General features: G+C 43.3%; 1 protein-coding gene and 1 non-coding gene across 2 annotated transcripts in view; one reads left to right on the forward strand and one right to left on the reverse strand.

The window, feature by feature from the left end:
* Positions 1-9,247: 9,247 nt before the first annotated feature.
* Positions 9,248-9,350, reverse strand: LOC120368295 (U6 spliceosomal RNA). The gene has a single exon (XR_005582478.1). It is a non-coding gene; the product is annotated as a U6 spliceosomal RNA (small nuclear RNA).
* A 9,337-nt stretch (positions 9,351-18,687) lies between these two features.
* Positions 18,688-27,610, forward strand: part of GPR39 (G protein-coupled receptor 39) — a 231,205-nt gene continuing 222,282 nt past the window's right edge. The window contains exon 1 of the mRNA XM_003931532.4: positions 18,688-20,226. Within this exon, the coding sequence (XP_003931581.1) occupies positions 19,371-20,226 (856 nt within the window). The 5' untranslated portion in view covers positions 18,688-19,370. The remainder of the gene's footprint in view (positions 20,227-27,610) is intronic.

Consider the following 27,610-nt stretch of genomic DNA (forward strand, 5'->3'; position numbering starts at 1 on the left):
CCAGCCACAGGTAGGATTTTGAGCCAGCCTGACCTCCAGGAAGGGGAGTGGTGGCTGGAGATACAGTTCAATCACGTGCCAGTGGTTTAGTCAATCATACCTATACAGTGAAACCCTAGTAAAAACTAGACCCCAAGCTCAATGGAGCCTCACCTGTTGGTGAACACATTACTGTACTGGAAGGGTGATATGTCCTGATTCTACAGGGAAAGGTCACAGAAATTTTGTGTTTAGGACCTTCCCAGACCTCATCTTATGTATCCCTTTATTTGTCTCTTCCTGATCTGTATTCTTAATAAAATTATAATAATAAGTATAGGACTTTCTAATTCTGTGAGTCATTTTAACAAATGATTGAACCTGAGGGTATTGTGGAACCTCAAAATTTGTAGCCAGTCCATCAGAAGTGTGGGTAGCCTGGGGCCCCCTGAACTTGCTGCTGTGTCTGAAGTCAAAACAGTCTTAGAGAGGACTTAACCACTTACCTTGTGGGGTCTGTACTAATTTCAAGTGGTTCGTGCAAGAATAGAGTTGTAGTACACTCAGCTGATGTCAAAATAGGAAGGTTTTCCTCATTATCCTTTGTGGTATTGGATTCTTTCATTCCCGTGTTTTTCCACCTTTTATTATGGGACGACTTTATTAATTATTCCTTCAGATATTAGCTGCCTTCTAGTTTCCTTCTCCTTCTGAGATTTTTTTTTTTTTTTTTTTTTTTTTTTTTGAGACGGAGTTTTGCTCTTGTCACCCAGGCTGGAGTGCAATGGCGCGATCTCGGCTCACCGCAACCTCCGCCTCCTGGGTTCAGGCAATTCTCCTGCCTCAGCCTCCTGAGTAGCTGGGATTACAGGCACGCGCCACCATGCCCAGCTAATTTTTATATTTTTAGTAGAGACGGGGTTTCACCATGTTGACCAGGTTGGTCTCTATCTCTCGACCTTGTGATCCACCCGCCTCAGCCTCCCAAAGTGCTGGGATTACAGGCTTGAGCCACCGCGCCCGGCCTCCTTCTGAGATTTTTATTTTTGGCACAGGGTGCCATGCATGAAGTTTCTTAGGGGAGTGTCTTTGGGACAACGCATGGTAAGGAACGAAGATAGAATTAGGCAGAGGCAGTGGCAGAATTTACCACATCACAGGGTCTCAGCTGACCTCACTGGGAGTGGGGATGGCCTCTTAGAATCGTCCTCAGTTAAGGCTCTACCAGTCATTGGATCTAGGCTGCCCTCAGGAGGGGTTCTGATTTTGGATGAAGCAGCTCTCTTCATCTAAACTGGAGAGGGACTCACCTGAGAGCTGGCAGTTACCAGTCCTCCCACTGAGCGTGTACTGAGGAAATGAACACTTCGATACTTAAGGGGAAGAATCTGGGTCAGGGTTGGCTAACAACAGCCCATGTGCCAAACCCAGCCCACTGTCTGTTTTTGGAAACAAAGCTTACTTGGCATGTCTATCTCTGCATAGGCTTTCCTCTGTTTGTGTTTGTCTCTAACGTCTCCCCTCTTCTCATAAAGGCACCAGTTGTATTGCATTAGGACCCACCCTAATCATTTCATCTTAACTTGATTATACCTGCAGAGACCCTATTTCCAAATAAGGTCATATTTACAGGTACTGGGGGTTAGGACTTCAGCTTACATCTTGGGAGAAGGAACCACAATTCAATCCATGGGAGCCAAAAAATGTTATCATTCGCCATTTATGAAAACTTTTTCAAGGAAACACCCAAGATCCCTGTTATAGGTGTGATGGTGAAGCAGGTGTGAGAGCTGAGCAGGCAGGAGTTGTGGCCAGGTACCAGGAGGCAGCAGTAGATCGCTCCACTGCCCCTGACTACTGAAGTCCCTGGAGTTGCTTAGGCTTATCCGCTAACCACCTTGGCAGGCTTGTAAAAATTTTGCAACATCCTTCTTAAAAAAAGAAAGTAAATCCAGCAGCCAGCAAACTGTCCAGAACAGAGCCAAATGACTCACTGCCAGCACTGCTCTACATGTTTTAGGACGTCCTTATCATCCTTCCACCAACACATCCAATTATTTTCTAAAGAAGCTTTATTCCCAGAAGATTAATTTCTTTTTAGTGTAACAACATCTAGCCTAAAAGTTAACCCCTGATGGATACCAAGTGAGAGGTATCTCCAGAGACATAATGCTCACTATTTAAAAACCAGCTCTCCAAAAAGAAAAGCTGGGGAAAGTGCCGATGTAGCCTTTGCCAATTTCCATGGAATGAACACCCCCACAATGATTAATTTCAAGCTACTAATGCAAAGTCGCTGAACACAGAATTGGGAAAAGATATGTACAGTTAGCTTTCATAAGCTGATATGAAGCAACTTCACATCACTGAATATCTCAATATAGGGAGAAAGGAGTGTGATCTGAGATGTGTAGGGAAGAGGAAGTAGGATTTGAAATGGTCTTTGAATGGGAACTATGATTTGGTGGTATCTCTGTCACTACACAGCCAGCCATATCAGTTTAGCAGTTTGCATCTGTTTCGCTGAGACTAGACTATGAGATTCCTGAGGGCAGATAATGTGTCTTATTCATTGTAGTAACCCTACAGTAGGTATTTCACAAGCGTTTGTTGAATGTATGAATGAAAAATAAATAAATAGAAAGGGCAAAGGAATTTGGTGCAGAGGGGACATTCATGGTGGGGCAGGGCAGACGAGGAAGGAATAAATGCACAGGAGGTTTTGAGTTCAGTGAGTGGTCCATTCTTGGAGCATATTATTGGGACATGTGGTATTCCAGTTATTTATGGCTGTGTAACAAACCATCACAAAATTTAACACCTCGTGAAAATTAAAGGAAGGAAGAACCCTCCCAGACCTCATCCTACACACACACAAACATTAACACATTTGTTTTGCTTATAAATCTGGAATTCAAACAGGGCTCAATAGGATCAGCTCATTCTGCTTCACATGGCATCAACCGGGGTGGCCTGAAGACTGAGGCTGTAATCCTATGAAAGTTTGCTTACTTATCTGCCCAGAGGTTGAGCTGGGAAGACTCAATGAGTTGGGGATTTGAATTGCTGAGGCACCTTGAGTATCTAACTCTGTGAGGGCTCTCTGCATGGTGTCTCCAGAGAGACAGGCAGCCTCAGGGCAACTGCATTTTTTCGTACTAGCTCAAGGCTCTCGAGATGTATATCTTAAAAGAGCAAACCAGAAAGAAGCTGACCTTTTGCTGATCTAGCCTTGGAAGTCATACAGCATCACTACGCCATACTCTATCAAAGTAATCACAAGCCCCAACTCAGATTCAAGGAGAGGAAACCCAGAATCCACTTCTCAGTGAGAACAGTATGAGGAACACTGTAATAAGACCATTTGGGATGAAATATATGTTTAATATATGTGATATGTACATATGCTATATATTTTCCATGTATAGTGTGTGTGTGTGTGTGTGTGTGTGTGTGTATGTGAATATGTTGGAGTGGCCACCATTGGAAGATATAATCTACCACACATAGTAGATGAAAGGGTGGAAAGTTAGAGGAGGCCATGTTGGAAGGGGTCTTGAATATCTTAGTGAAGAGTTTCCTCTAAGACATGGCACCAACCCAAATGCCCATCAATGACAGACCGGATAAAGAAAATGTGGTACATATATATCATGGAATACTATGCAGCCATAAAAAAGAATGAGATCATGTCCTTTGCAGGGACATAGATGAAGCTAGAAGCCATCATCCTCAGACAACTAACACAGGAATAGAAAACCAAACACTGCACGTTCTCACTCCTAAGTGGGAGTTGAACAATGAGAACACACAGACACAGGGAGGGGAACATCACACACTGGGGCGTGTTGGGGAGTGGGGGGGTGAGCGGAGGGAACCTAGATGATGGGTCAATAGGTGCAGAAAACCACCATGGCACATGTATTCCTATGTAACAAACCTGCATCTTCTGCATAAGTATCCCGGAGCTTAAAGTAAAATTTTTTTAAAAAGAAGGGTTTGCTCTTTTTTTCTTCTAGAAGCAATTGACACACTAGTTGCTGATCCTCCACCAGGGTTCCACATAAGTAGGTTCATCACCCCCAGCAGGCCTGCAAGACTAACAGGTAGCATCATTATGTCTTTTTATTTTATATTATATTTTATTTGATACAGTCTCACTATGTGGCCCAGGCTGGTCTCAAACCCCTGGGTTTAAGTGACCCTCTCCCCTTGGCCTCCCCAAGTGCTGGGATTACAGATGTGAGCCACTGCATCCAGTCCTTAGGGGTCTTTTATTTTATTTTATTTATTAAATGTTTTTGAGACAGAGTCTCGCTCTTGTTGCCCAGGCTGGAGTGCAATGGCTCAATCTCAGCTCACTGCAACCTCTGCCTCCCAGGTTCAAGTGATTATCTTGCCTCAGCCTCCCAAGTAGGTGGGATTACAGGTGTCCACCACCACACCCAGCTAATTTTTTGTATTTTTAGTAGAGACGGGGTTTCACTATGTTGGCCATGCTGGTCTCGAACTCCTGATCTCAGGCGATCCACCCGCCTTGGCCTCCTAAAGTGCTGGGATTACAGGCCTGAGCCACTGCGCCTGGCCGAGATCTTTTAAAAAAAACCTTCCTCAACTGTCAGGGCTCTGTGTTTGATGGCAGCACAGTACTTGAAATCCAAGTGTCTGTCTGCCCAAGCAAGCAATGATGGCAAACCAGACCACACTGGACATGCTTGTAGCCTGTCTCCCAGCTGGCACAAACCTGCATGTTCTCGCTCACTTGAGCAGGTGATAATGGAGTGGCCTGTGATGGGCTACACCAGTGACAGCCCTGAGTATCAAAATTGTCAGAGGACATCTAGATCGACTCTGGGCTTTTTGCCCAAATAGCTCAAAGAAGAGGCCAAACCCACAGTGTTGCTTCCTGCAGAGCACGTCACACCTAATGCTGATTCCATCTGCCAAGGGATGCTGGATCCAGACGGAATGCAATTTGCATAGTCACAGACCCCAAGCTGCTAGTCACTTCCATTCAAAATTGTGGCCTTTCTCTGCAGGGTCTCTATCCAGCCTGTTGGAAGGGTTACAGCTGAGAACACACTAAATGGCTTTGACAGTTTTTCTGAGACACAGATGGGGAGACGCTACCACTGAGTTTTGGATTAGTGTCCGTCTCGCCTCTGTCCTCCGTTCTTTGCTGACTTCTCTCCTTGCAACATTGAGAAATTTGTTTCTGGCCATAAGGCAGTTGTTGGGAGGAATCTTGAGACAGTGTGCTCTTTTCTATATTCATCAAACCATGGATGTTCCCCAGTGGAGAGAAGATGGTTGCAGGAATACAGGGAAGCCATTGTAATTAATACAGAATCCTTCCTTTTACTCCCAACTTGAAATGGACTGTGTTCACAAGTCTGGAACTAAGAACACACATTTTCCTGCAGAATAACGTGCCTGGCCAGGCCCACAAATACACATTTTATCCATAATGTAAGCTGAGGGAGGAAGACAGACATCAACCAGCAGACAGGTTGGCTCAACCTAAGTGCTTGATGTGGCTACCTAAGCTGGTTCTGCCATCCACAGTTTTATTCATTTCTGAAATTTGGAGCCCCACCAGCAGATTTCTTATAAGCTACAAGCTCTAATGGTAAAGGCAATGAGGGTCTGGCCACTGGGGTAGCCGGTGCTAAGCATAGTCATCTTGTAGGACAGGGTCTGCTCGTACTTTAAAAAATAATGAACTGTGGCTTCAGGTAGCTGATTTCAGGAAATTGATGTATTTTTCATTTGTTTGTTTGGTTTCTCAAGGCACTAAAAAGTTTTCACGGCCGGGCGCGGTGGCTCAAGCCTGTAATCCCAGCACTTTGGGAGGCCGAGGCGGGTGGATCACAAGGTCGAGAGATCGAGACCATCCTGGTCAACATGGTGAAACCCCGTCTCTACCAAAAATACAAAAAATTAGCTGGGCATGGTGGCGCGTGCCTGTAATCCCAGCTACTCAGGAGGCTGAGACAGGAGAATTGCCTGAACCCAGGAGGCGGAGGTTGCGGTGAGCCGAGATCGTGCCATTGCACTCCAGCCTGGGTAACAAGAGCGAAACTCCGTCTCAAAAAAAAAAAAAAAAAAAAAAAAAAAAAAAAAAAAAGTTTTCACAATGAAACCACTGAGATGGGGGGTGGGAGTCGCAGCCTTCCGAGGCCTGTCCAATAGATTAACTCCATCGGCACATGCACAACACTGTGATTAAACTCACCTTGCAGTCCCCTTTAGAGTGGCCATTTCGTTTTGCGTTTAAAAAACCTAAAACACAATAAAATATATATTTTTTTTAAAAAAAAGAAAAAGTATCATGAGGCACAAACTATGTATTTAAGCAGGCCTCTTGCCACTTGTTTACCACAGCTCTGCAAATAACCTAAGCTTACTGAGCGAAGACAAAGGTCGAGAATAGAGTCCCTGTCGTTCAGTGGATTCTCTGTGTTATGTGCTCCGTTTGAAAATAGGGAATTTTGCTGAATGAAATATCTTTTAGTGCAAGATTCCCTATGTGTCATACACCCATTCTCACTTTCAGAGATTAGGAATTTTGTTTCTCTTATATCTAGCACTATCTATAATTAACATATACAGATATTAATTGGCAGTATCTCTCCTTCCTTCCTTCCTTCCTTCCCTCCCTCCCTCTTTTTTTCTTTTCTCTTTCTTTCTTTCCTTCCTTCCTCTCTTTTTCTTTTTTCTTTTCTTTCTCTTTCATTTTTTTTTCTTTTTTCTTTTTTTGAGACGGAGTTTCGCTCTTGTTACCCAGGCTGGAGTGCAATGGCGCGATCTCGGCTCACCGCAACCTCCGCCTCCTGGGTTCAGGCAATTCTCCTGCCTCAGCCTCCTGAGTAGCTGGGATTACAGGCACGTGCCACCAAGCCCAGCTGATTTTTAGTATTTTTAGTAGAGACGGGGTTTCACCATGTTGACCAGGATGGTCTCGATCTCTTGACCTCATGATCCACCTGCCTCGGCCTCCCAAAGTGCTGGCATTACAGGCTTGAGCCACTGCACCCGGCCCGTTTTCTTTCTTTCTTTTCTTCCTTCCTTTCTTTTATATATTTTATGTGTACAACCTAATGTTTTGAGATATATATATATATATATATATATATATATATATATATCTCTCCATAGTGAGATGATTACTACAGTCCAGCAAATCAACATATTTATCACCCTCTTGGGTTGCCTTGTTTTTTGTGTGTGGTAAGAGCACCTGAAATGTATCTTAGCAAATTTTCAGTATATAATACAATATTGTCAACTATAGTTCTCATGCTGTACATTAGATCCCTCGACCTATTCATCCCTATGTAACTATAACTTTGTATCATTTTATCAACTTCTCCCCCTTTCCTCCCCACTGGTAACTACTGTTGTACTTACTCTACTCTCTCTTTCTATATTTTTGACTTTATTTTAGATTCTACATATGAGTGAGATTATGAAGTATTTTTCTTTCTGTATCCAGTTTATTTCACTTAGCATATTATGCTCCAGGTTCATGGTGTTGTTGCCAATATCAGTATCTCCTTTTTTATGCTGAATATAATTCCGTTGTCTATATAGCACAACTTCTTTATCCAGTGATTCATCATTTGGTGCATAGGTTGTTTCCATTATCTTGGCTCTTGTGAATAATGCTGCAGTGAACGTGGAAGACAGATGCTGGTTTCATTTCCTTTTGGCTTATACCCAGCATAGGGGTTGCTAGATAATATGGTAATTCTATTTTTATTTTTTAAGGAACTTTCATGGTTTTCCATAATGGCTGTACCAGTTTAGATTCCTACCAACAGTGTAGGAGGCTTCCCTTTGCTCCACATCCTTACCAACAATTTTTATCTTTGTCTTTTTGATAATGGCCATTCTAACAGGTGTGAAGTAATACTTCATTGTGGGCCGGGCACGGTGGCTCAAGCCTGTAATCCCAGCACTTTGGGAGGCCGAGGCGGGTGGATCATGAGGTCAAGAGATTGAGACCATCCTGGTCAACATGGTGAAACCCCGTCTCTACTAAAAATACAAAAAATTAGCTGGGCATGGTGGCTCGTGCCTGTAATCCTAGCTACTCAGGAGGCTGAGGCAGGAAAATTGCCTGAACCCAGGAGGCGGAGGTTGCAGTGAGCCGAGATTGCGCCATTGCACTCCAGCCTGGGTAACAAGAGCAAAACTCCGTCTCAAAAAAAAAAACTTCATTGTGGTTTTGATTTGCACTTCCCGGATGATTAATGGTGTTGAACACCTTTGCCTATATCTGTTGGCCATTTTTACATCTTCTTTGGAAAAATGTTATGTAAGTCCTTTGTATATTTTAAATTCAGATTGTTTGTTTGCTATTGAGTTACATTTCTTCCATATTTTAGATATTAACCCCTTATTAGATATATGGTTTACAAATATTTTCTTTCAATCTGTAGGATGTCTTTTCTTGTTTCTTTTGATGTGCAGAAACTTTTGTTTGATGGGCTCTACCTGTTTCCTTTTGCTTTTATTGCCTGAGCTTTTGGAGTGATATCTAAAACATTCACTGCTGAGGCCAATATCAAGGAGCTTGTCACTATATTTTCTTCTAGGATTTTATGGTTTCACGTCTTATGTTCAGGTCTTTTATTCATTTTATGTTGAATTTTGTGTGTAGTGTAAGATAAGGGTCCAGTTTTATTCTTCTGCATGTGCTATACAGTTTTCTCAATGCCATTGATTGAAAAGACTGTTCTCTCTCTATTGTGTATTTTTGGTGGCCTTGTCTAAAATTAGTTGAAAATTTATTATAAAATTAATAAATGCATACGTTTATTTCTGGGTTCTCTGTTCTGTTTCATTGGTCTACATGTCAGTTTTTATGCCAGTACCATAGTGTTTTGATAACTCTAACTTTGTAATTTAATTTGAAATCAGGAAGTGTGATGCCTCTAGCTTTCTGTTTCTTTCTCAAGATTGTTTTGGCTATTTAGGGTGTTTTATAGTTCCACGTGAGTTTTAGAATTGCTTTTTATATTTCTGTGAAAAATGACATTGGCATTTTGATAGAGAGTACATTAAATCTGTATATTTCTTTGGGTAGTATGGCCCTTTTAACAATATTAATTCTTTCAACTCATGAATATGAGATATATTTCCACTTATTTGTGTAGTTTTCTATTTCTTTCACCAATGTTTTATCGTTTTCATATAAAATTGAGATCTTTTACTTCCTCGGTTAAATTTATCCATAAGTACTGTGTTCTTTTTTTAATAAAACTTTTAAGTGGAACGCTTCACAAATTTGCATGTCATCCTTGAGCAAAGGCCCCGTTAATCATCTTTATATCATTTCAATTTTAGTATGTGTGCTGCCAAAGCGAGACCAGTATTATGTTCTTTTTGATGCTATTATAAATGGGATTGTTTTCTTGACTGGAAATTGTTGCTATCCAACAATTTACATGCTACCGACTTCAATTGCAGGTAAATTCCTTCAGCAGAGTAAGTGTCTTACTACCCCATAATCCCTACAGTGCTTTTCAGAAAGAATATGCTCAAGTGGTCTCTGTTGCTTTAAATTCATTGGAATTCAGTAGGACATAGCATTCAAACAATACTAGCTCACACTATAATGGTACCTGAAATGTTTAGAATGTGCTTCATTCAACAGTATGACCAGCAGCAGCTCATGGACTGGGGGCATAACATCAATGACAGTTAAAGCTTGCCTAGCACTTTCTGTGTGCCTAGCATTGTTCTAAGTGCTTTAGCTATATGATGTCATCTGGTCCTGCAAACAATCCTTTGAGGGGGATCTTGTTACTTATTTTTAAGTTTACAGATGAGGAACCTGAAGCACAGAGTGCTTAAGAAATGTGCCCAAGTTTACATAACTGGAGAGTAGTAGACTCAAACACCAGCAGTTAAACTCCAGAAAATGTGTTCTACTTACTGAGTTACAATGCCTCTTTTTTCAGAGCTAATCTACATATACAGAAATACTACATGTGAGGCACTTTTTAATGTAAACTCTTTTAATCTCACAACAAGCCCAAGAGATGAGTACTACTGTTATCTACATTTTGCAGATTAAAAAAACTAAGGCACGAAGAAGCTAAGTGGGTAGTAGAGCTCCATTCCAAACCCAGGACGCCTGATTTCCAAATCTGTCCTTTCAATCATCATGCCACAGTACACTCAGAAGAGTCAGAGCCAAATAGAATGCCAATCCTGAATTGATTTATGTAGTTTTACCCAGCAAGAGATGGTGGATCGTAGGCTACTTTATAAGAACTGTCCCATTTTCCATCAAGACTGAACATCACTATATTTAGGGACAGTTGTTCCTGGGGATATGCAAGGTTTCTTCCCAAATAGTCTGGGCAAATAGTGCCAGGTGAGGAAAAACAATAGTTTGTATTTTGCTTGGCGTATTGAACATAAGGAGACCAAGGTTCAGGGATATTTGTTTCTTCATAAGGTAAAGAGAACAGAGAAGCAAGGAGAGATGACAAGGTGGCACTGCTGTTTCCCTGTGCTTTGAGCTTGCAATGTGCAGGGCATGAGATTGGGAGCAGCCCAGGTAGAAGGTGGTTCCTAGCACAAGACAGGCGGAAGCGGGGATGAGTACACGGGTGCTCATCTCTCCCTAGACTGAATGGCCACTCTGCTCCCAGAGGCTATCTAAGAAACGGAGTGCCCATCAGGTAATGGGGGACTCCCTGCTTTTTAGTTCATAGCCAATGTAGAGAAAGAAAAAAGATATGTGCTGAGCAGAAACCATAATTTATCAGCTATGCCTTATCCAAACCAATGGGATACTTTTCCTTTTTTGGTTCTCTTTTATTAGATGAGGAAAGAAAGGGAAAGTAACACATAAAATATTGATTTGAAAAAGAACAGGATTTCTTAAGAAGAAATGAGAGGCTGAAACCTCTCAGCTAGGGCTCACCTAAGAATCAAAGTGGCACAGCATTCCATCAGGAATGATGAAGGACTATCATCAACTTACTAAACCTGTGAAGCTGGAGGTTTTCATAAAGTCATGCCATTTGTCACAGGACCTCCTTCAGCCTTTTCCTTGATGTCCAGAAGGCTGGATCCTCAGGCTGTCTACTAGATGGCATTCCAGGGGGAGGGAAGGAAGGAGGAGAAAGGAAGGAAGGAAGGGAAGGGGAAGGGAGAAGAGAGGAGAGGAGGGGAGGGGAGGGGAGCGGAGGGGAGCGGAGGGGAGGGGAAGGGAGGGGAGGGAAGGGGAGGGGAGGAGAAGGACGGGAGGAAAGGGGAGGGAAGGACGGGAAGGAAGGAAGGAAACGAGTCTCCCAGTTACATATTAATGGCTTCTCAGGGTCTGACTTGTCTTTGCTCCTACACTCATCTTGCCAGTGATCCCTGTAAGGAATTGCGGACAATCAAGCTGTGGGCTGCTGGCCATGGACCACATGCTGGGTAGACGAGAAGAAGGCACATGGTGGATGTTTTACAGACATGTAAGTAGGAATTTGCAAATTGAACCAGCAAGTGCCTGGTACACAGTAGGTGTTTACTAATGGGAGCTGATACTGCTGTTGACACTGTAAGAGTGAGTGGCTGCAACTGTCATCCCACTGAGTGAAAAGCGGTGTTGATTCAGCTGAGCTGTCTGGCTACATGGTGTTCTTTCTTTTTTAGAAAGTTCTGTTTTAAAGTATTATGAAATATAACACACAGAAGCCTATAAAACATAAGCAACTGCATAACGAAAAATAATAAAGCAAAGCATCATGTAATTGCTACTATGGAACTACTTCCCTGGTTAAGAAATAGAATCTTGTCAACACGTAGAAGCTGACACCCCACCCCATGTGTCCTTACCTTCCCCAACCCGCAAGAGCTGACCTTGATCCTCTCATGGAAATGACACCTTTGCTTATATGTAAATATATGTATAAACCATATATATGTACTTTCTCCATATAATCTAGATATCCCCATAGCAAATCTATATGTTTCTAAATATGATTGTTGTCTATTTTTGAATCTTAAATCAATGCACTCCAGCATGATCTTTTGTGTCTCACTTCTTTCAGTCATCATTATGGTTGTAAGATTTAACTGCATTGTTTTGGAAGCAGCAGGTGTATTCGTTTTCATGGCTTTCTAGTAGCTCTTTACATGGATATGCAGCACTTTGTTTATCTGTTCTTTTTTAGAGGGCCATTGGGGTGTTTTTCAGGTTGGAGTAATTACTAACAATGTTGCTATGAACATTCTTGTATATGCATTCTGGAGTATCTACCTAGGAGAGGAATTGCTGGGTCATAGGATATATGTGTATCTATTAATAACTTTAGTAGACCGCTAAACTCTTCCAAAGTGGTTGCACAAATTTGGTTTTTATCCTCAAGGTACAAGAGTCACCATTGCTTCACAGATTCATGGACAGATGGTATTGGTTGTCTCTAAGTGTTAGCCAGTCTGGTAGGTGTGTGGTCGTACTTAATTGTGGTTTTAATTTTTATTTCTCTGATTACTAAAGAGGTTGGGTTACTTTTCATTGTCTTTTGTCCATCTGGATTTTCTCTTTTGTGAAGGGCCTGTTTATTTTTTTGGCCTGTTTAGAAAATGGGGTTGTTCATCTTTTCCTTAACGAATTTTATCCAAATAGATACTTGATTGTCTGAAGTAGCATCTATTGAAAGGAATGGTGTCCTGGAGATCATGAGAGTTGATGGTTAAAATTTCAGGAGTTTTCTGAGAGGGTTGTTAAATTGCTAGTAGCTTGAAGCCCACCACAGTGTTGACAGCATGGAAACTGGCAAATGCTGTAGAAATCAGGGCATTTTCCCCTAGAAAGTTGGTTGATTACTACAACAATGGAAATGCCCATTTTTCCTGCCCTGCCTCACAAGGCCATCTCTGTCTTAAATCCTGGTCATACACATGTGGATTTATTTCACTCTTCTGTTTCATTCTTCTCTTGGTCTATCCCCCTGTGAAAACCACACTGCCTTGTAAAGTCCAGGTTTATAATAAGTCTTGATATCTGGTAGAGCGGGTCCTCTCATCTCCTAAGAGCTTCTTGCTCATTCTTGGCTCTTGGCATTTCTCTGTAAATTTAGAAATAGCTTTCCCAGTATTTACAGAAAAATCTGTTGAAATTTTAATGATAATGAATCTATAGATCCATTTTGGGAAGAAATATATGTTCGTATCTGCTTTGAGTTCATTTTGGAAGTTACTCATTACTGGCTAAAATCAGTTGCATATATTCTCTAGAAGCTGTCATTTGTTGTTTGCCTTTATCCACAGTCTTTCTTGCTGTATTGGTCCATTTTCATACTCTGAAGAAACATCTGAGACTGGGTCATTCGTAAAGAAAAATAGGTTTACTTGACTCACAGTTCCACATGGCTGAGGAGGCCTTATAATCATGGCAGAAGTTGAAGGTGGAGCAAAGGCGTATCTTACCTGATGGCAGGCAAGAGATCATCAGATCCCATGAGACTTATTCACTATCACCTGAACACTCTGGGAAAAACCCACCCCATGATTCAGTAACCTGCCACTGGGCCCCACCCTCGACACAGAGCAATTATGGGAGCTACAAATCAGGATGAGATTTGGATAGGGACACAGCCGAACCATATCACTTGCCTTGCAGAACTTCTACATTTTTATTAAATAAAGTTTATCAAGATTTTCCTTTATAGCTTTTAGGATATCGCTTCTAGCAGCCACAAAGGCAAGCCACATAAAACTTAAAATATAATAGTAGCCACATTAAAAAAGTAAAAAAAGGTAAAATTATCTTTAAAAATATATTTTATTTAACCCATTGTAGCAAAATATGATCATTTCAACATGAAATCAATATATAAAAACTATTCATGAGATAATTTACATTCTTTTTTTCTTATAAATTCTCAGAAATCTGGTGTGTATTTTATATTTCAGGGACATTTCAGTTTTGACTAGCCTAATTTCAAGTGTGTATTAGCCACAGGTGGCTAATGGCTACAGCGTTCGATAGCTCAGGTCAGTATCTTTGTTAAGGCAGGTCTACAGCAGCCTTAGGTCTGTGGCTAGTTTAGTGCTACCAAGATCTGGCCCTTCCAGGATTGGTCCAGTGAGATCTCTTCATTATGGTTGGTGGAAACTTTAACATTCCCCAGCTCTGCGTGACTTTAGGAACTGTTTGGCTTATCACTCCTGAATTACCTCCTACCCCACCCCACACATTGCTCTTTCTTCAGTGTGATATTTTGTCTAGCTCTTGGAGTTTCATCTGCACATTCCCATTTAGTATTTGCCAAGGCTCAAGAGGACTTCTGCATAGATCTCTGGAACTCTTTCTCTGTGTAGTTTCCTCCTTTCCAGTACTCTTCTTTGTAAAGTCCAGCAGCCTCCTCCTGAATTCCAATCTCTGACTCCCTAACTCAGGCGTGCCCTCCTTGGGGTTCCTTCTCTGCCCCATGGTCTGCAAAGTGCCTCCACATAGCAGGCCTTGGTGATCCCAGGGCTTACCTTGTTAGCTTATCTTTCCCGAGAGATCACAGTCCGTGCTGCAGTGCGGGGCTGAGGGTGGGTGGAGGCTGGCTGCAGTGGTAAATGCCTGTAGTTCCCTCTACTCAGGAGACTGAGGCAGGAGGATTGCAAGTTCAGCCCAACCTGGACAAAATAGCAAGACCACATCTCCAAAAGAAAACAAAACAAAAAAGGTTTTGAGATTATTAGTCTTACTAATACTTTGATCTTTATTAATCCCTTCTTACAGTCTTCTTCAATTTTATTCTTTTTATAACTTGATGTATTTTTATTCTTTTTTATTATAACTAATTAGTGCTATGAGTTTTTCAGGGATTCCTTTAGCTATTTCCACAGGTTCTGATATGCAATATTTTTGTGATCATTATTCTCTAGATAATCTTCAATTTGAGTTTTGCTTTTCTCTTTGACAAAAAATTGTTTCAGACACTTTAAAAAGATATTTGAGATGGTAGAGTTTTATGTTTCAGTTTTCTAGTTTTGTTAGTTAGTTATATTGTATTATAAGTCAAGTTATATATATTATTTATAATTTTTGAAGATACTTTGTTTTTTTGTAGCTTAATAGTCATGATAAACCTTTGTAAACAAGATATTCACTTTTTACTGTAAATTGTGTATTGACTTTAAATGAGTCAGTTACCAATTTGAGTATATAAATTTAAATTTACAAAAATATAGTTGTATGTGTGTGTGTGTGTTTACTTTGGATGCCAGTGTAAGATTATATTTCAAAAATGAGAATTTGTTCTAAAAAAATGTGAAAACCACTAGGCAATGTGACCTCAAAAGTCACCTAGAATGTGTAGAAAGGGAATATAAATTTGTACAGGCCCTAGAGCAGAGTGAGCCCTGAGTTGTGTTGAGATCAAAGGATACCCAGAGTATTTTTTCCTTTCATTTTTCATTCCTTTTCTTTCTTTCCTGTACACAATATGCTAATAAAACATCCAGATTACATAGACCGTGGCCAGGTGCTATACTAGTCTGTTATCAACAAGTGAGAGCACATTAAACCGTTTTTAATTGGCCTTAGGAAAAGCAAAGGTAAAATGAAAATTTAATTCTCCTGGACCTTTTTTCAAAATGTATTTTTCCATCTATAGTGTAAAGAGTGAATTTTAATTAGCTTGATTCTCACTGTTTGGCCATGCATTTGTAATTTGTGTTCACTCTTTGGGAAAGAAGAATTTGATGAAAGGAACCAGATAATAATGGAAATCTTGTCTGAGCAGAACAAATTGGAATTATTCAATACGATAGGGAGATGAGAAGCATTGAGGCTGGTGACTAACAACACAAAAGAAACCCCACAACACCTCTTCCCAAAATGCCACTGGTCTGCCTGGCACAGTCTTGTCTGAGCACAGGGAGAGAGCACAACAGCATGGAATGTGCTTTTGGTGCCTCTGGACCTTTCTGGTGGGTCACTTAATCCCCCATCCTCAATTTCCCCATCTGTAAAATGGGGGTAATAATCTTACCTATTGTGAGGATTGAGAGAAATGAATTATGTGAAAGTGCCTGACATGTCATAGGGGCTCAGAGAATGACTAAGAGGAGAATTGCCAAGGAAAGCTCTATGGCTGGGCTGAGGGTGAGGTTCCTAGTTTGTTTACAGCTTTGAAAAGAGAGAAGTGGGCAGGGGGAGGCATGTATGCATGAGTAAGTGAGAGAGTATGTGTGTGTGTGTGTGTGTGTGTGTGTGTGTGTGTGTGTGTTTCAGGACAGGGGAATCTGTGAGTACATCCTAGTACAGTCCAGTGTTTCTATATGTCCCATTCAAAATCAATTTCCTGTGGGATAGCAAACAACCGGAGTCTTCTGCTGAGGAGTCTATTCAGAGTCCTCACCTGCAGGTAGGAAAGCCCCAGGAGTCCATGTTTACCCCCATAATGCTACTCCTGTGAGTTTTGTGGGACAGGTGAGAGGCCATCTACATTGTTCAGCTGAATGCAGTGCACCAGTGAGGAAACGAGTTAGGTGTTTCTCCACCAATGCTCACAAGCGGGTCAGGCAGCACACATTGGGGTTGGAGAGGCCGCCCGCAAAGCATATTTTTTAGGGTGCTGTGTCAAGTTGTCAGAGAGGGAGGAGATAAACTTCTTGGCTTTGGAGCTTGTGATTTAACAAAGAGAACAAACAGAAAACATGAAAGCCACACATGAAGTTAATTTTAAAGATCCAGTGGTCAGATAGGTTTTTTTTTTTTTTTTTTTTTTTTTTTCCCCCTAGGCAATGTTAAAATGAAATAATCCTTGAGGTCATCAGGCCATGGCTCCAGGGTTGGGTGCAGAAAGCACAGTCCTGGCGGGGCATGGTGGGTCATGCCTATAATCTCAGCACTTTGGGAACCTGAGGTAGGAGGATCACTTGTGGTCAGGAGTTTGAGACCAGCCTGGCCAACATGGTGAAACCCCGTCTCTACTAAAAATAGAAAAAATTAGCTGGGCATAGTGGTGGGCACCTGTAATCTCAGCTACTCAGGAGGCTGAGGCAGGAGAATCACTTGAACTGGGAAGTGGAGGTTGCATTGAGCAGAGATCATGCCATTGCACTCCAGCGTGGGCAAAAAGAGCAAAACTCTGTCTCAAAAAAAAGAAAAAAGAAAGTACAGTCCTATGTTTCTATGTGCACCATTCAGGATGAATTTCCTAAGCACCTACTTCATTCGGAGTACAAACTCATGGATCAGACAGATCTGGATTAATTTCTAAATCTGTCACTTACCATTTTTTAAAAAATTTTTTTATCTATTTAAGGTGTGTAGCATGTTTTGATATACAATGTGAAATGATTTCTACAGTCAAGCAAAGTAACGTATCTGTCACCTTCCACAGTGATCCTTTTTTGTGTGTGTTGCACCAGGACTCTCTCTACAAATGTTCACTGTACCTTGCCACATTATTACCTATTGTCCTGTGGCTGTGTAAATCTGTAGACTTATTCATTTTGTCCTTTGACCTCCATGTCTCCATTTCCTCTCCCTCCCCGGCCTTGGTAACCACCTTTCTACTCTTTGTTTCTATGTATTTAACTTTATTTTAGATTCCACATCTAAGTAAGACCTTGTTCTCACCCCCTCTTTTATGGCCTTGGGGAAGCCTAGGTCCTCCAGACTGCAGGACTGCTTCATCTTTAAAATGATTACCTCGGTGTGGGGATTGGGATAATTTAGAGCTGTTTTCAGCACAGGGCCTGCGGGCTTGTGCTGGGCCCCTAGAATGTACATTCTAGGGTAAAGGGGATCCATGTTCTTCCTTCCAGGCAGAGGTTCTGACTTTGTTTAATTTTGCCGCTCCCTGCCAAGGGGCATTTAGCAATGTGTGGAGACATGTGGCTGTCACTATGGGTGTGTGTATGCAGGTGCTAAACATCCTACAACGCATAGGGCAGCCTTCCTGCCCCTTCACTGCTCATTCCCTGTGATTGTGGAATTAGAAGACGAAAATGGGTCCATTCGAGGGAAAAGATCGTGATCCTTAATGCTGTTTTTACACCCGGCCTTGTCAGAGCCTCCAGCCTCCTCCAGCTGTCTTCCACGTTCTTCTAAGCACAGCTCCCTCCGGAGGGCACGCCTCCCACCTGGGGCTTCCTGGCCGAGTGCCATCCTCATTACAGGTGCACGCCACTACGCCCAGCTAATTTTTTTGTATTTTTAGTAGAGACAGGGTTTCACCATGTTGGCCAGGGTGGTCTCAAACTCCTGACCACAAGTGATCCTCCTACCTCAGGTTCCCAAAGTGCTGGGGTTATAGGCATGACCCAATATACATGTCCCCAGTTAAAGACGTACCGAAAGCGGTCTGCGCCTTGGAGTGAAACTGAAAGGAGAGACCCTGGGTCTTCGCGTCCCTCCCTCCGAAGGCGAGGCAGGGCCCTGCGCAGAACACCGGGAGTTCTCTGGGGAAAGGCAGGGCTTTTTGGGGGGATCCTGCCAGCCTGCTTGGGGCCGACTTCCTAACACAGGGGCTGCAAGCAGCGCACAGCCCAGCTGTTCTTGGCAAACACCCCCAGTGCCCCGAAGGCAGCGCCTGCTGGCTCCTCCCGGGAGCCCCGGTCAAGCCACCCACAAATGAGCCGTGACCCCGCCTTTGAAGCGGCCCCAGGGCAGCGGTGGGAGTGGAGGCGGGGCGGGCGAGGGGAAGTTGGTCTTTTTCCCAGCGTTGGAGGGCTCGCCAGCTGCCCCGGGGCTGCACCTCCTTGGGAAGCTCGTCCGGTAGGAGCGCCGCGGCTGGCTCAGCGGTGGCCGCCTGGGTGACCCGGAAGGTGGGTCGCTCGGAGCTCGGGAGCCAGTATCTGATTTCAGGGACCGTGCCTATGCGCTGAGTCAAACCCCGCGCAGGGCTGGGTCTGCAGCGGGGCCGCTGAGCACAGACAGCTGTGGTTAATGATTAATCGCTGACCACCCCGCCTCCCGCAGCTCGGGAGAGGGTGCTCCGGGAGCGTGGCCCGGGGCCCACAAGTGCCGGCAGCTGGAAGGGAAGAGAGCTGCGAGGCGGAGCGCGCCCTGGGCAAAGACGGGCAGAGGCCAACGCCAGGGGCTGCGGGTGTCACTCCCAGCCGGCCTGGAGTTGAGAACGTTCTTCCTCCTCCCTCTCCCCGCCTCGCCCCAGCTACACACACTTCCAAACCCCCACATCCTGGCGCCTCCTGGGCCTCTCCTAGGTTGGGCTGCTCCAGGAAGCTTCCGTGAAAGCCCCTGAAATACTAAGTTACGTTTGCCAGGAGAACTCGAGTGAGAAGTCGTGCCAGGAGAACTCGAGTGAGAAGTCGTGCGCCCACTCAGGTGAGTTTGCAGCCGAGAACTTAGGGCTCTGCTGGGAGGAGAAACGGAAGCTGAGAGTCTTTGGACCGGGTAGCCTGGCGCTCTGATGGCCTCACCTAGCCTCCCTGGCAGTGACTGCTCCCATATCATCGATCACAGCCATGTCCCCGAGTTTGAAGTGGCCACCTGGATCAAAATCACTCTTATCTTGGTGTACCTGGTCATCTTCGTGATGGGCATTCTGGGGAACAGCGTCACCATTCGGGTCACCCAGGTGCTGCAGAAGAAAGGCTACTTGCAGAAGGAGGTGACGGACCACATGGTGAGTTTGGCTTGCTCGGACATCTTGGTGTTCCTCATCGGCATGCCCATGGAGTTCTACAGCATCATCTGGAACCCTCTGACCACGCCCAGCTACACCCTGTCCTGCAAGCTGCATACTTTCCTCTTCGAGGCCTGCAGCTACGCCACGCTGCTGCACGTGCTGACCCTCAGCTTTGAGCGCTACATGGCCATCTGTCATCCCTTTCGGTACAAGGCTGTGTCGGGACCTTGCCAGGTAAAGCTGCTGATTGCCTTCGTCTGGGTCACCTCCGCCCTAGTAGCACTGCCCTTGCTTTTTGCTATGGGTACTGAGTACCCCCTGGTGAACGTGTCCAGCTACCGGGGTCTCATTTGCAACCGCTCCCGCACCCGCCACCACGAGCAGCCCGAGACCTCCAATATGTCCATCTGTACCAACCTCTCCAGCCGCTGGACCGTGTTCCAGTCCAGCATCTTCGGCGCTTTCGTGGTCTACTTCGTGGTCCTGCTCTCCGTAGCCTTCATGTGTTGGAATATGATGCAGGTGCTCATGAAGAGCAAGCAGGGCACGCTCGCCGGGGCCGCGCGGGAGCCGCAGCTAAGGAAGTCCGAGAGCGAAGAGAGCAGGACGGCCAGGAGGCAGACCATCATCTTCCTGAGTGAGTCCTAGGTTGGGGGGCAACGCGCGAGCAGCCTCCCAACCTTTCCCCACCCCTGCCCCGTGCCACTGCCTGTGACCCCCTCCAGGGGAAGTCTTGCCCTAGAAATGTACACTGAAGTTCACTGAGGTGTAAGAGCCTTGTAGCAGAATGAGGGCATTGCTCTGGGTCTCTGGATGTTTCTTCTCTATGTTTTGGGGATTCATGGTGGGTTATGGTGAAAGAGCACTAGACGAGATCTCAGAAGGTCTCGGTGTATTCCAGAACATCACTGCTGTAACCTTTGGCAAGCCACAAAAAGATCTTCGGTAAAATGGGGACAATAATATTAGAGAATATTAAAGACAAATTAGATAATGCAAGAGGGGTGAAAGTCCTTTGCAAAAGACCAAGTTCTGCAGAGATAAAGGGGACAGTCTTATCTAGCTCTGTCTTAACCCCGGGAAGCCTTTCTTGGGCAATTAGCTTTTGTTCCCACTTTTCTCCTCCGTTGGAGAAAGCAGGCTGTGAGGGACACACACTCTTGGGCTCTGGCCTTTTATTCCTTGGAGCCTCTCCTACCCAATCTTAAGACGTGGGGGCTCTCAGACAGCACTCCCCAGGGCTTGGGATTCTGCCACCGTGGGTCTGTTCCAGAGCAACCTGGCAGGATGGCCTGTTTATCTGATCCAGAAAATCTGGCTTCACTGATTTCTAGGATTTGAATAATCTCCTCGTATACCCAATTCTTAGGTTTGCTCTCCAAACTTTTGTTGTGATACAAGTATTTAATGTTGAGGCCTTCTCTATTTGAAAAGAGCCCACAGGTCTGTTGACCCCAAGGCCTTTAGAAGAGGGGCTTAGTCACTGGGAGACAAGGCTTTAATAGAGACAGAGGAAATGTGCGTGAGCAAAGGGTTTAAAAATACATTTTTTAGCAGAAACGGTAAAAAGGATCTGTTGTGAGTGTGTGAGTGTGAGTCAAGAAGGAGTAGATATTAGATATAACACACATTTCCCCTTCTAACCTCTTCCCTGTCCCCTGTGGCATCAGAAAAGGAATAAATCATGGTGCTGTTTGTTTTGGTGTGGGCAACTGGGCAGCAGGTTCCAGGGACAGGAGGTAGACATGAGAGAGTTGGAAGGCACTTGGAGAGTGACAGAAAGATCTGGGTCTTGTCTCAGGCCAGTCCCTGGCTTTTAGTGGGTCACTAATTGTTAAAAGTTTAGGGTCTAATTTTAAAACCTTTTAATTCAATTTGAAATAATTGCCACAATGGATTTCAAAGTACTCAGAGGCAGCCATGGAAAAGGTGGATGATGCCTTTACCTCGTGCCCCCAGGGGGCTGGGCCTCGGGAGCTCTGGCAGAGACCAGCTGACTCAACTTTACTCTCCTTCTCACAAAATGAGAATGTTTGGATGCTACTCTGTATTAGGGGCTGTGCCAGGTGACCATTATTTTCATCTTCTAGAGGAGGAATTGGAGACTTAGAGAAGACCTAGTTCAGAATCACCTAAGCGCAGCTCCAAGATTCTCACTGTGCTTTTCAGGGCAGGGAAATGCGTGACTTCCATGACTTTCACAGGCATGTGGTAAAAGGAAAATGAAACAAGGCATGACTTTGACAAGCGTAGGTAAGCCTGGGGGTGTTGCTGCCTCCTAGGGTCAGCCTTTCTGGAAGTTGGAATAGGTAACATTATCTTGAGACTTGGGAAGGGCACCCAACTCAGTGGCTGCTACTGGCTGCTACTACTCAAAATATTCCACGAAAAAATGGACATTGCATTTGCTTAAAGCTTGAATGTTTGTTGAAAGGCTAGTTCTCCTTTCCTCCAAAAGTATTCCCTTAAGCATATCTTAAATTGTAAGCTGAATTTATACTTTAGTGTGGTTAATTAAATTCACTCCCCCCACCTTTATTTTTTGAGTTGGGGGGGGACTGGCATGAGTGGATAAGGATTAGGGAGTGGACAAGTATTAGCAAGTGGTCTTCAACTACTTCCCAGTCTAACTTAGGAATTAAGGCTGTCTTTCACCAAAGGGAAAATCATTGATTTATCATTACTCTCTGTCTGGCCAATCTCTGTGTTTTCTGTATTTCTCTGAGTAGACGTCTCTTCTCCCCGCAGTGGGTGTTTCAAGTTAAAGTCAGTCTCCATTTGCAGCGTAAAATCAGAATGTCACAGACTTTTATTTAGAGATGGATAGGGCCTTGGCGATCACCTCATCCCATTAGTAATTGCCTGGAAAGAGTTTGTTCTTGGTGCTGCTCTCATTCTTCCCTTCTAGTTTTTTCCTTCTTTCCTATACCAACTGTATATTAATCACCCACTGTGTTCCTGGCGTAGAGATTGTTGAATGGCAATCAGGTCCTCAATGTGTGACAATGTCCTGGGGGAGTTCACCATTTGTATTTAGCCCATTTTCTCTGTGGTGGGTTTTCAAAGCAGTTCTCGCAAATGTCCTCCTCTCGCAATGAATTTCAAAAGCTTTTAAAAATAGGAACCTCACTAATTAATTCAAGTTAGGAAATAAATTAATGGCGTGAAGAGGAAGAAATCATGGCCGGCATTCATCAGATTAATACAATGCAATTTACTTTGTGAGTTCTATAAAACTTGTGCTTTGGGGCATTTTTAACCCAGAACAAATGAACATATAAATTGCTCAAAAATTGCTGAATTTAATATAGTGATTTAGCTGTCTTTTTGGTATTTTGTTTCACAGATGGATCAAATTAAAATGAATATTTACTCATTTCAAACATTTTAAATTTAATGTGAAATGTAAATGACGATGTATCACAAGTAGTCCTTGGAGCTCTTGAGGCAGTAAAGAAAACAAGACTTTTCCCCCCTCGTTGTTAAAAATGCTAACTTCTGCATTACAGAAACAAAATTCGTAAATCTACCCAAGATATAGAAGCCTATATAGAAAATACTTATTTTCCTCTCTTCATCTTTCACTATTGTGCCTCAGTCTAGTAGAGGTGCTGGGCTGGCAAATAAGGAAAACAAATTGTCAATTCTGGGAGAGAGAGAGAGGCTGGGGTGCCTACTAGCTCTCAAGCGATTTGCAGGAGGAAACGATGATGATGCAAAAGTGCACGTTCCTGGAAACAGGAGTGTCTTGTCTTGCCTCTTGTCAATCCAGTGAGAAATCAGTATTAGACCTGGTTCCTGTTTCAAGGCTACAGCCAGTGTGGCATGGGAATATTTGTCTGATGTCAGAACAGAGGTTGCTGGTCTGGATTTCTGCCTCTTCTGGAAAAAAGGAACTGATAATTTGGTTCTCTGTGTCATCCCTTGAATGTTGAGGATGTGCAAAATGAGACTTCCTTTCAAGCAAGTCTTTTCCCAGACCTCCCATCTTCTCTTTCTGAAGTCTCATTTGGAGTTATTCTCAATGCAGACAGCATCCAGGTCTGTGGATGCTTGTGTGTGTCTATTGCACATGTGGCTTGCTGTCAAGTTTCACTCACTCAAAATGGAATGACTAAAGTAGTTTAAAAAAAAATTGTGTAATAACTTTCAAGTGATTGGGACTTGGTTGCAACTACCTCCTAGAGAACTAGAGGGCAGTGGTTGGCTTTCAATTATAGTTATGAAAAAGATTTTTACAATCATGAGATTATTAAATAAAAAAATCATAGAAGATTCATAACTCTAGAATAATTATACTCTTTTGCATTCTGATTTGCTCTCCTGAGTCATAAGGAAAGGGAAGGAGTTACATCTAGTGGCAAGGATTACAATCAACTTGGGTTGCTCATGTTGAATATGGACGTCATTCATCGTGTGTATTTGGATGGAACAAAGGTTGAGAGTTGCTGCTGTCATGGACTACTCTAAAAATGAGGTTGATGTACGTTTAGATATTCGTGATGTGGTTCAGGGAGAAGCAAAGAGAAGGAGATCAGAGTCACATCGTCTGGATTTTTAGACCCCAGAATTAGAGGTAAAAGCAAGCAGGGTCGGGGGGAGAGAGAGAAAAAAAAACACACACACACACACACACAGAGATGTTGACAGTCGGTCCTCTTTACCCCAGGACAATCAATACCCGAAAAGAACCTGTAAAGTTGGTTCCCTTAAAGTGGGTTAAAAATATTTGAAAAGAGGTCTCATTGGGACTTGAAAGTGAAAATTATGAAAATTTATTTGTATTTTATAAATATGTTAAGAGTTACAACTATATATTCTTATAATCATTATTCAGAATGAATCCAATGTGGCTTTCTTGAGGGCATTATTTTTCTAACAAAACCGTACGACAACCTTTGTGTTTTATTTTCTCAGTAAGATTATAAAGAAGGCCTCCTTCATTCTTTGCTGTTTAAATCACCCTCATGGAAGCACCTATACTTGCATTATCCTTGCCAATTTTCCATTCTTCTGTAATTATCCAGTCTAATTGGAGCAAACCTTTGCTTGTCAGTGGCTTGGCATTGGATTCATCTGTTTCTTCAGCTTCCTTTTCATTGACTTCATGAAATTCTGTACCCCGTGTGCAGGCCATAACCAAAAATATAATTAGTTTGAAAACCAGTCCCTATACTCCACTGTATATTTGGTATTACACAGAAGTGAAATTCCTTGAAGTGCTTTGAAAGTGCTCATAAGAATTCTTAGTAGTTGTTTTCTTCACTGGGTTAAATACTGGTCTTACAATCATATTTTCACCATTGGTTTTCTTAGCAAAGGCTTTTTATGTGTTGTAAAGGATACATCAACACAGTCTTTGAGGGAAATACCATCAGAATTAAATTTGTGACTTTTTTAGTATAAGGTATTATTTTTGACTCAAATGTTTCAATTTTTCAGAAGTTTTGCCTCAAAGATTCAGATCACCTCTATTCCCTTTATTGATGTAGATGTGGCTGTAATAAATGGTATTTTGTGTTTATTTTCCTATTCGTGATATCTGTCTTAAATTGCAAGTGTCCTGTGATCAGCCTGGCAGACAAATATAATAATGCTGCTTTATTTTTATAACCAGGCTGTCTCAAAGATTTCATTTCTCTGTTGGAGAGATGCATCGTTTCCAAGGAAGGGGATGTTGGAATCCCAGTCCCCATTCATTAGCAAGCCTGTTCATCTGTCAGCCTCATGGGGGCTGCTGAAATCAGCTGCACAAAGCATTTGGCTTATTAGTGCTAAAACCACTCAGAATAAAAGTCATTTGCAAGTTGAGACAGCGCAGTGGGTGAATATTGAATTGGGAGTCAAGGGGCCCCTCTGGCTGTACAAGGCAAACTCCCCAGGTCCACATTTGGAGGACACTATCGACTCCTATCCCTTTTCCTGCTGCACACTTCCTCTGCCAGGCTGCAGCCCTGGGACCAGTCATCTGACTCTCCACCTCTACTCTTGACTATTTATTGAGCACTGGAGACAAGACTGGTCATCCTTGCTGCTGCACGTTCTCATAAATGAATGGTGTTCAGCCTCACCTGGGCCCTGCCCTATGGTGGACACCTTCTTTTGCAAGCACCTTCAGAGAGCTCTGGCTCCCACACTACTCTTTCTACTTTGTTTCCAGCAAGGCTGCTCCCTGAGTGAGGGTCCTTGACTACGGTGTCATTGCTGGAAAAATCTCCATCTATTCTTGCCTGGGTCTGGGCTGTTCACACTGCAGCCACTGGGATCTTGTTGACACCTCCATCTCTGACCCCAGCAAAGCAAAGCCAGTCAGTGGTATCTTATGGCTCTTACGTCAACCACAGACCAAAACTCTTGACATAAGGCTCTCATATCAGCTGCCTTTCCAACTCTGTCAAGTGCCATTCTCCCCTTGCGTTTGTCTGCTCTGGCCAGGGTAATAACATCCCACAGACTGGATGCCTTGAGGCATAAACATTTATATTCCCGCAGTTCTGGAAGCTAGAAGTCTCAGATCAAGGTGCGACAGGGTTGGTTTCTTCTGAGGGCTTTCTCTTTGGTTTGCAAATAGCTGTCGTCTATTCCAAATACAATTTCCAAATACAATCACGCTGTGGCTTAGGCCTTTAACATGTGAATTTGCAGGGGACACAGTTCAGTTTACAACACCCCTTAATTGTCTTATTCCAGTGGCTCCCCTTCAAGTCCTTCAAATAACCGTGACTGGCTCTCTTCCCCCATGCTCCCTGTGTATGGGTTGTTTCCTCTGCGTGGAGTGCTTTTCTGTCTTACTCTACTCTCTACCTCCTCCCCACTTCCAGCCCCTTCTCCTGGTTAGTATCTTTCTCCTCTCTCAGATCTCCCCAGAGAAGCTGGCCCATCCTCCCTGACTCCACTAAACCTCAAAACAAGATTTGCAGTTTTCATTTTACATTTAATTGTGCAATTACTCGATTGATGTCTGTCTTCCTTCTAATTCCTTGAGGCCAGGAGCATGCACTAATTTCTCTCAACACTGTACCTCATTCCAGCATAGCGTCTAGCACATAGCAGGTGGTCAGTGAATATTTGTTGACTGAACAAATGAATGAATGAGCCTCAGCTTGGAATTGAGAGGCAATGTTCTGTTTTCCCTTGGGCATGCATTCCTATAGACGTGTTCTGGTTCATCTGAACCAAAGATGCTCTCTTTGAAAGGGATATGATTCCTCTGAGGCCTCTGAAGTCAAGCCATCATGGAGAACATTTAAGATTTGCTTGACCCTGAGCAAATCTACACTCTGTGCTCATCAGACCCTGAATGTTAGCTTTAACCATGTATACCTGCCAGAAGGAACAATGAAATGAAAGTGATTACGGTGGTGAACAGTCCTTGTTAAACTCTGTTGAGCAAGATGTTAAATGCGATGATACAACTCTAAACATTACTTCTTAGCAGGCTCTTTCACCACTTGTTAACTCAAGGTAATGAGGATGCTGTGGGGGTGACATTTTGAAAATATTAAACCAATGTGTTTATATTTCCACCTTAAATTGCAACCACTTGTAGCTATCTCTCTCAAGGGCGAGCCACGCTTACCATCCTAGGGAAGGAAAAACCCGCTTCTACCTGGGACAAGGGTGTTGTGGATCCATTCTGGATCCAGAGGATGGAATTATTGACCTCTTTAGCTGGGCAATTATCTTGAAAGCCAGGCTTTGTGACGGATGAAAAAGGATTGCCTAACTTCATACCTCTCCCTTTAATGTATTACAAGACCAGACTAGTGGACTAGATCAGCCTGTTCCAGATGAGACCATAGCTACGGGGTTTGGAATTTATCCTTGGAAGCCTTGTAGGGTTTTAAGAAGTTAAACAGCACACTTGAATGTCTAGTGCTGCCCCTAGAGTGACAGCATTTGTTGCAATTCAGGTCAAAGTACAGGCCTGGCTGTGCTTATAGAATGAAAAACAGACAACCCTTCACTGGTAGAGTAGCTGATACTGGTGAGTTCTCCTTTCCATTAGCCAGACCTCTGAC

This window comes from Saimiri boliviensis, chromosome 5 (assembly GCF_048565385.1).
Source record: "Saimiri boliviensis isolate mSaiBol1 chromosome 5, mSaiBol1.pri, whole genome shotgun sequence".
In the NCBI taxonomy this organism is placed as follows: domain Eukaryota; kingdom Metazoa; phylum Chordata; class Mammalia; order Primates; family Cebidae; genus Saimiri; species Saimiri boliviensis.